Source organism: Podarcis muralis, chromosome 12 (assembly GCF_964188315.1).
Source record: "Podarcis muralis chromosome 12, rPodMur119.hap1.1, whole genome shotgun sequence".
NCBI lineage: Eukaryota > Metazoa > Chordata > Lepidosauria > Squamata > Lacertidae > Podarcis > Podarcis muralis.
The window spans coordinates 53,493,732-53,503,437 of NC_135666.1; the positions used below are offsets into that span (position 1 = coordinate 53,493,732).

Genomic DNA, 9,706 nt, shown 5'->3' on the forward strand with positions numbered 1-9,706 from the left:
TCTTTTAAGAACTGGATTCTGAAGTTCCCATGATACAGCTGGCAGTTTTGATGTACACATTTCATGGGTGTTCTTCGCCAGATTTAGGATAGTGAAAGTGGTTCGCACACACAGGGCACAAAGCCAAGGGGGTGCAAAATAAAATAAAATAAAATAAACAACAACACCTATATTTATCTGGGTACCTATTGATATGATCCTTTTCAAAAGCAACTGGACCAAAAGGAATAATTGTGAAAATAAGAAATAAGAAATATTGGTAGGGGAGGCAGGACACCCCAAATTTTGTCTTCTCAGGACGCCATATTACCAAAGTCTGTCCCTGCAGGTGTTTTCGGTTCTGTGCTGTACACAGTATAATACTGAGCTTGTTTTATTGTGCTGGGTTTGTATCTCTCTCTTAACTTTGTGGTTTTATTGTTGCTAGACCTCAGAATTCTGCAAATAAGCTGCTTGAGTGACAGATCGTTTTCACAAGGATTACTGAAAGCCTCCTTTATGCGTAAAGGTAATTGCTCACATTAGCGCCATAATTGGACTAAATAAAATTATACTAGGAACAGAAGGAAGTCAGGAAATGTTCTATTTTAATTTACAGTGAAGCAAATTATTCCTAGGTAAGATAAACAACTTGCAGACACCATAGACTGTATATAATTCAATAAACTATTGAAGTAAAGGGAACACAGGAAGCCTGCCTTGAGTCAGACTGCCTCTCTGGCTTCGGGGCTTTGGGTTTTTTTTGTTAAAACAGGAGCAGGTTCTAAGTGAGTCTGTTCAACACCCTGCATTGTTCTATGGCTAATTACATTTAAAGGATGATATAGACCACCCCTCAAGGGATACAAAAATTATTCAGAGATCACAAATGTTAAGTAGGGGGTGAGGGGGCTAAGTGGCAAAATATTGCTCTTGTGACGCCACAGGCAGTCAGGTTGTGATTTTATTTTTATTTTATTTTACTGACTTCCATAATTTTCTATTACGTGGGTGGCAGTCAGCAAGAAACAAACACAAAGTCTGTTGCGTTAAAATGCCCAGGTTAAGGAAAAGGAAGAGAACCAACGGGCCTCAATTGCTGTGCCAACAGCACATTCTAGCAATCACATTCATTCCTCGGCGTTTGCAGAATATGGCTACATATGCATATGCAGAAAGGCACAAGCCCTTTCTTCATATTTATTTATACCTTTAATCATAAGGTGTGAGGAAAGACCCCATAACGGAGAACACATTGTGCATGCAATACATTTGGTTTCTGTCATCTCCAGGTAGGGTGGAGAAAGACAAGATGCTGGAGTTGGTACTAGGCATCATTCTAAACCTAGTAACCTGTTTGGCCTATCTCTGCACATCCAAGATGGTGGCCAAGCCACCACTATTTATTCTGAAAGCTTTCCCCCACTGTTTCTTCAGCCCTTGTAAACAAGGTCAGATGCTAGTTAAGGCACAGTTATTTTGGAATAGGGTGCATGGTATGCTCCTTCTGGGGTAGTTTGTCCACCTTTGGTCATCACTCTGCACTCAGCTCTCACCTGTGGCTCTTAGAAGCTGTCAGCATGCGACAGTAGTCACATCCCGGGAACGGCTTCCATTGGCCAGCTAAACCAGGTGAGGGTAGCCAATGGGTCTCAAACCCTTGGTGAGTCAGGGACTTTCCCTGCATGCAAAGACGGGCTCTGGAGAATTGAACAGATGAGACCAAGTGGGTTCAATGGTCAAGAAGGTGGTTTCTGCACAGGAAGTGAGGGGCAGGTGGGGCTCATCAACCTGTGAAGGGAGTCCATCTAGGACAAGGAAAACTCTGATCCTAAGCCTCCGCTGCCTTGTGGGATATATTTGGGAGGAGAAGAAGAAGAGGTTAAGGAGAGATCACTTTGGTGCTACTAACACAGACAGATGCCAACAACAAATTTTGCAATAACAGATCATGCAAAAAGCCATCTGCAAACTGATCTACTACAACTTCTTTTTCTTCAGGTTTCCCTCTGTCTGCCTCAACAAATCTCAAGCACCCTCCTACTCAATCCATTATGAGTGAATTGCCATTCCTTGCATAGCTTTTTCGAGAACAAAAAAAGGAATGTGTTGGTATATTTGAAAAGGCAAGTACCTTGCTGAGAAAGAGAGAGAGGGGGGGGGGGGGGAGAGAGGTGAAAACAGTGGCAACTCCCACCAACAAAAGCAGGACACAAAGTAAATATTCAGGCTTGTAGCTAGAAATTGAGCTGACTGGGTCATCTTACTTCAGTGCAAAACAGCAAGGGTAATTTTTTTTAATTTAAAGATAATAAAGCATTTTTAAAAACCACTAATTATCCCTGTCTTTTCACATGGATCAGAAACAGCCAGGAACAATGGGGTGGGCAACTGCCTTGAGTGTCCGGTCATTTGTTCTTCCAGAAACATAAGAACAAGACACTTTTTTTCCTGAAAACAAAGAGGCCTGGACCACCTCTAAGCTTGGAGTCCCCAAAGCTTTCCACCCCTTCGAGCTACAACTGAAGCTCATTATACATTCGCAAAAGTGGATCATTTCTAAGATTCTGATAGGTTTGTGGACTCTAATCCACAAAAACTTATGCCATACAACAGTTCTTATCTGTTGTTAATTGAACTGTCTCAAGAGAAAGAAGTCTACATAGACTCCGTTTGACTGAACCAGAATCCTTCTTCCTGTCCCACATGCCAATTTCTTCTTCAAGTGGTGATTGATAAGGCAGCTATGGTCAGCTCCCAAGTCCAAGCCTTGGTTTACAATGCTATTTCAAACCATGGTTTCAAATTGTGTTTTGAAGACTAACGCTAATTACTGTTTGCCCAGTTCAGCTATTATGGCATTGTTTAAAGAAAACCCAGAAATGAGGGGGGAAGCACCAAACCATTATTACAGTGGTGCCTCGCAAGACGAAATTAATTCGTTCCGCGAGTTTTGTCGTCTTGCGATTTTTTTCGTCTTGCGAAGCACGGTGTCGGGAAAGTTTCGGAAAAGCTTCAAAATCACTAAAGTCTTAAAAAACCTCAAAAAAGGCTACCACACCGCGTGCTATGAGTTGCTCCTCGAAGTCAAGTCGCAACTGTATTAACGGTGTTAAGAAAAAGGAAACAAACTTGCAAGACGTTTCCATCTTGCGAAGCAAGCCCATAGAGAAAATTGTCTTGCGAAGCAGCTCAAAAAACAAAAAACCCTTTCATCTAGCGAGTTTTTTGTCTTGCGAGGCATTCGTCTTGTGAGGTACCACTGTACCTTGATGGATCATAACACAGACCCTGAATACAGCCACATCTCTCTCTTGTGGTGAGGAACCCATTCCTTACAAACTGGCACTATACTTAAATTTTAACACGATACCAAAGTAAATTTCCATAGTTCCTCTTATTATTAAGTACACATTTCTTGTATGGACTGAAAGAGAAGTGGATAGCTTTTAAAAAGGAGGTGCCTTTCTAAAAAGGGAGCATTTCCCCCTCTTTAACTCATAGCTCTGAAGTCAAGAGCAAAAATATCCACACAGCATAAACACCATATTAAAAGGAAGCATATTAACTGTTCACATTGTATTTTTCATGGTGACATCTATCGAACCTCCAAATAATGAAAAAGTTATGCATTTCTTTATGAAGTGTTCGACGGAAATAAAAGATTCATGTTAACTATCCGCCCACTGCACTAACACAATCCATGCAGCTTGATTCTTTAATTTTCAGGCATCTATTTATAATATTTTAAGCTTCCACCCTCTCCCTACGTCACAGTATCAAGCTTAGCATGTATACATCATACGCACAAATTGCTAAGGGGCAACTGGCTCCATTACAGAGTGAGGAGCTAAAGCCTAAGAGAGATTACTTTTCGACTTTTGGGGGACTATGGCAGAAACGAAAAGACAACGCTGTCAGAGTTGAGAGATCCAGGCAGAAGTTCTGCAGGCTAAGGCTGCTCGCTCCCAGACTGCACATCGCAGCCGCCTTCCCTTCTACGTGGAATGCTTTCCCTTTGGTCCCTGTGTGCTCCTTTCCAGTCATTCAACATTTAAAACCTAGGCAACCTGAAAGCGAAAGCCAAAACTAACAACCTAAGCTTCTTCCAAAGGCAGATATGCATGACTGACAAAATACACAGCTGGAGCTCTAGCACCTTCACAAAGTCTGCTGTTTGCTTGTTTCTGAAGCAACTAGAACGCATTCATTTTATGTGGAGTGGAAATATGCTCCCTTCCCCCAAAAAATGACTGTAGAGTCCCAAACCTATTCTCATTTAAGTACAGTATGGCATTTTCTGTTCTCATTTGAAACTACTGGATTTTAGAAGTCATGCTTTTAAAACATAAAAATGATTATTTTCAGCAGAATTGAAACCAGTGTTGAAATATGAAAGCTGGGAGCTAAATGGCACCTTAAACCTAGGTTATGGGCGCAACAAAGGAATGTCTAGATGCGCTTTTTGATAGCAAAAATATAAATCTGAAAATGAATGAACTGCAGCAAAAATATTATGTTCATTTTCCACGTAGTCTAGTCCTTCCCCTGCCCACGCCCTTAATATTCTTAAGAGGGTCTCTTCTCCAGGCTTCAGAGTAGCTAGAAGTGGGGAGGCAGAAAAAGATCCTCCTTTCCTTCCACTCTGCAGTTTTAATCTGAAATCTTAGCCCAGAGCTCAGAAACTGCTTGTGCTAATTCTCTGTCGCAAAATGCACCTAGAACAATGGGAGTTTCAAACACTGATTGAAACATCAAGATAGCCTTGATTTTCTCTATAACGCTAAAACAACTTGGATTTTTGAAAAGTTTGGTTGTTTTTCCAATCCACCAAATTCCTGCAAATTTAATGGCACCTGTCTAAGTTTTATCAAAAGTCTTCGCTTTGTTCTTTCTTAACAAAAAAGGATGGATAGCAGTATACACAATACAGATTCTATTTTTCCTGCAATAAATTATTTGCTCATTTGCTGAAAGGGTTGTTAACATGAACTCCAATGAATTCCCATCACAGGCCATGGGAATGTGTACCATGACGACAAGCCAAAACAACTTTTTTAAAAAGTTGTTTTTCATAAGTGTTTTTTTGTAGAACACAAAAGCCTGGTCCACTTCTCATATCACAATAAAACATACAGTCGTTTGCAAATTCACATTAAAACGTATTTAAAAACTATGTGTTCGCCCACCCTGCTAAAAAGTTCTCACTCTGCTCTTCTCTTCAAGCTACAAGCAGTAAACCAAGAACAAACTGTTGGTTACCAGTCATGGTTTGCTTAGAGAGAAACAAACCATGAGTCAAGGTTTAGATACCACAAGAAGTCAAAGTGGCTGTTTCTTGGTGGCACAGCAAGAAGGGAGGACTAGAGCGAGAACTTCTGAGCAGCATTTACTAGCACTAGGCACATTCATATTAAAATAATAACTTTAAACTACAGTTATTAGTTTAAACTATGTGACATGCGAACTGGGCCAAGTGTCCCTGGTTCAGATTTGCCACACACAAAAAGGAGTTTTAATACAGCTGTTGAATTCGAAACTAGGCAAATGAGAATACTGTGATGCTTTTCATTGAATGCAAACTTAACTTTAAAAAAAAAGTCTCTGAAATAATATTCACCTCGTTCTCCAACCACAATTATTTCACCCTCCACAGCTATAGCCGACTTCAAGATTCTCTAATTAAATATATTCCAAGTTTTGAAAAGAAAGATATACAAACGTTTGGAGAAAGCAACTCATTAAGAAGCACAAAGCTGAACACAACCATTTTAACATGCAAGCAGCTGGAGGCGACATAAAAAGGACCAGCCTCTTAACCACTTTGCTGATAGATCCATGAGATATATCCATCCCACACACACAAACTACATTCACTATCCTGCAAAGATGGAGTCCTAGGACTGCATTTCTGACAGAAACAGTCCCTGCCCTTCACAACATGAGAACAACTTTGCCACCAAGGCGATGGCTTTCAGGCATGACCCTCTAATGATGAGAAATAAACTCTAGGACAGAGCAGGATCCTGCAGCAAGCTCTGATTCGTGCCTCTCCCAGCCTACACCTAGTTAGTAAGGTTGAATATTCCCAAGCAAATCATAGAATCATAGAGTTGGAATAGACCACAAGGGCCATCGAGTCCAACCCCCTGCCAAGCCGGAAACACCATCAGAGCACTCCTGACATATGGTTGTCAAGCCTCTGCTTAAAGACCTCCAAAGAAGGAGACTCCACCACACTCCTTGGCAGCAAATTCCACTGTCGAACAGCTCTTACTGTCAGGAAGTTCTTCCTAATGTTTAGGTGGAATCTTCTTTCTTGTAGTTTGGATCCATTGCTCCATGTCCGCTTCTCTGGAGCAGCAGAAAACAACCTTTCTCCCTGCTCTATATGACATCCTTTTATATATTTGAACATGGCTATCATATCACCCCTTAACCTCCTCTTCTCCAGGCTAAACATGCCCAGCTCCCTTAGCCGTTCCTCATAAGGCATCGTTTCCAGGCCTTTGACCATTTTGGTTGCCCTCCTCTGGACACGTTCCAGTTTGTCAGTGTCCTTCTTGAACTGTGGTGCCCAGAACTGGACACAGTACTCCAGGTGAGGTCTGACCAGAGCAGGGTCAGACCTCACCTCGAAGGGTCCTCATTGATTCACACTTTGCAAAAGGGCCATCGCTTAGTAACAGAGCATCTGCTTGGCATGTAGAAGGTCAGTCATTGTAGACAGGGCCTTCCAGTGTCGCTAGGTAGATCAAGGCAGCTTCTTATCAAGATGGGGCAAGTAGCATAGTTTGGAGGGGAAGAGCTTCCTGGCTTCAACACGTCTTAGAAATTTTGCCTTATCCTGTGCCAGCACACGGAAGCAGAATAAGCAGCAGGTAGAGAAACAGTGACCCAAAAAAACAGCAGCCACATAGTCTACTGATGCGTTTTAAATTTTTATAAAGCAGGAAAACATATAAAGGATCTCCGTAACACTTAATTTGTGTAAAGCGACTCCTGAGAGTGGAATCCGGCGCAACAAGAGATGTGGCTTTCTGGAACTGGCCAAGATTCATCTGGTCTGGCATCCTTTTGCAAAAATCCCAACAGGTGGCGCCACCCCTATTGGCCATTAAGTCACTGAGGGACCACAAAGTCCATCTTCTGCCCATGCTTACTTACTCTCCTAATTTTGACAGCTACTGTATCTGATCGCCACTAACAGCCACCTGGGGAAGAAAGTCAGAGTTATGAACCGACATGCTTTCAAGAATCAGGAAGCACTGGGAGGGCTCTTTTGTTCCTCCTGTCCCAGGATACTAGAGATCCCAAGACCAAAAAGATACAAAACTTTTTTCCAACTCCCATCCCAGCCAATGAAAGGAAGCTGACGTTTCGTTCACATCACAATTTGCTGTTGTTGCTGCTATTTTGCAACTGCATCATACTTTTCACGGGCAATAAATGGAGAAATGACTGCAGGTCAGTGTGCTCACTTCTTGCTAGCACAGGAGTCAACTTGTGGGGGCCAAGGTCCCTTCACACACACCCCAATAAAATATTTGAGGGGGCTGCCCCGCCCAAGTTGATGAGCATTGCCATTCAAATAGTGTGTGCGTGCTGCATCAATTATGCCCTAACCCCCAATACTCTATTCAAGCTGACACTCCTGCTAGCTAGCTATCCCATGTTGGGCAAAAATATTCGTCCACTGGAGAGGGTTGGACTAGGTGACCCTTGTGGGTCCTTCCAACTCTACGATTCTCTGATTCTGTTAACTACAGTGGTACCTCGGGTTACAGACGCTTCAGGTTACAGACTCCGCTAACCCAGAAATATTACCTCGGGTTAAGAACTTTGCTTCAGGATGAGAAAAGAAATCGCGCGGCGGCAGCGGGCAGCCCCATTAGCTAAAGTGGTGCTTCGGGTTAAGAACAGTTTCAGGTTAAGAATGGACCTCCGGAACAAATTAAGTACTTAACCTGAGGTACCACTGTATTGTGGTACCTCCTGCATTGGAACAAGCTCTGCCCGGGATAGAAACCAGTCGATACCCAGCTAGGCATTGCCTTTTCCGGAGAAGATTCTCCCAAGGACTTAGAAGACAGCCTTACACACGCTCAGGATCGTTTATCACCAGCAGATCTACGGGGTATTCCCCCACCTGATGATCCTCTTTTTTAAAAGAGGATCCTCTTTTAAAAAAAAAAAAAAAAAACTCCACCATGCACCTCCCCCCCCCAACCTGAGGAAACACAGAATGAGGGCAAATAAATGTGGGGGTGTCAATAAGGAGGCTGATAAGGGGGGGGTAGGGGGTAAAGGGTAGGAGGAGGGGTGGGGTAGAGGGGAGGAGGAGGGTGGGGTAGGGGAGGAGGAGGGTGGGGTAGGATGGGGTTAGCAGGAGGGGTGGGTGGGGGTAAGGTGGGGTAGGAGGAGGGGTGGGGGTAAGGTGGGGTAGGAGGAGAGGTGGGGTAGGGTGAGGGTAGAGGGTAAGAGGGGTGGAGGTAGGGGTAGGGGTAGGATTGGGGGTGGAGGTAGAATGGGGCTGAGGGTAGGAAGAGGGGTGGGGTAAGGGATAGGGTGCGGGTAGAGGGCAGAGGAGGGATAGGCTGGGTAGAGAGTAGGGGGGTAGAGTGGGGTCTCCAAGGGATCCTGCGCGGGCGGGCGAGGCTTTCACACGTTCCCCCTCGCCACGTTTCCCTCTCCCGTCTCAAGTTGGCCGCGCGCGCGGGGCAGCGAAACTCCCGCCGAGGGGAGCGCGCGAAAAACTCACGCAGCAGATATAAAACCGGGAGAGGGGGGGGGCTGGCAGAGGAAACGGGGGGTCCCACGGGGGCGGGGAGGCAAGGGGGTCGCCCCCGCTGCCCCGCTGAGGAAACGGGGCGCGGGGCTTTTTTTTTTCCCGCGGCGCAAGGCGGGCACCACTCACCGGGATGGTGTCGGGCGCAGGGGCAGCCGCAGGAGGGCGCCGGCCCGGCGGCGGGGCGCAAGGGGGGCGGCGGCGCGGCGGCAGGCATGGTCCCCGCTGCGCTGGGTCCCTCCGTCGCTCTCCTCCTCCTCCTCCGTCTCCTCGCGCTCTGGCGGCAGACGCGGGCACGAGATGGCGAGGCGGCGCCTCTTCCGCCCAGAGGGCTGCGCCCTTCCCCGCGGAGGCGGCGCCCCGCCCGGCGGCGTCGGTTTCCCGGGAGGCTGCCTGGCTGCCGCTCTGCCTTCGACGCCCGGCTCCGAAATCTCACCCAGCCGCTCGCTGGGGTTCTTTGCGCAGGATGCCGTCGCCACCCTGCCCGAATTCCAACAGGTGAAGCTTTCCTCCTCTGGCATTGCCAGGAAAAGCTGCCCTTCTGAACCTGTTGAATGTCTGCCTGCCTACACAGATTGCGGCAACGCTCCGAGGCACTCAGGATAGCTCCGTCGGTAGAGCAGGAGACTCTTAATCTCCGGGTCGTGGGTTCGAGTCCCACGCTGAACAATAAATTCCAACACTGCAGGAGGTCGCTGTTTCCGAAACTTGGGTCTCCGGCTGCTTGGGGACTACAACTCCCATCATCCCTAGCTAGCAGAAGCAGTGGTCAGGCATGACAGCGGGAGACCCGAGTTTGGGAAGCCCTGATGACTCTTGTGGTCCCTTTATGAATGTGCCCAAGTTAGACTGTGAATGTAACCAGTGATGAATAATTTCGAGCAGCAGGGTTGCTGCCGTTTCCTTCCTGTTCCTGTCGTTTGAGTCCTCAACAGCTGT

General features: G+C 45.8%; 1 protein-coding gene across 1 annotated transcript in view; it reads right to left on the bottom strand.

Annotated features, from left to right (window-relative positions):
• Positions 1–9,387, bottom strand: part of DCLK3 (doublecortin like kinase 3) — a 32,313-nt gene extending 22,926 nt beyond the window's left edge. Inside the window, exon 1 of the mRNA XM_028750890.2 lies at positions 8,897–9,387. Coding sequence (XP_028606723.2) covers positions 8,897–8,984 — 88 coding nt within the window. The 5' untranslated portion in view covers positions 8,985–9,387. The remainder of the gene's footprint in view (positions 1–8,896) is intronic.
• Positions 9,388–9,706: the final 319 nt, after the last annotated feature.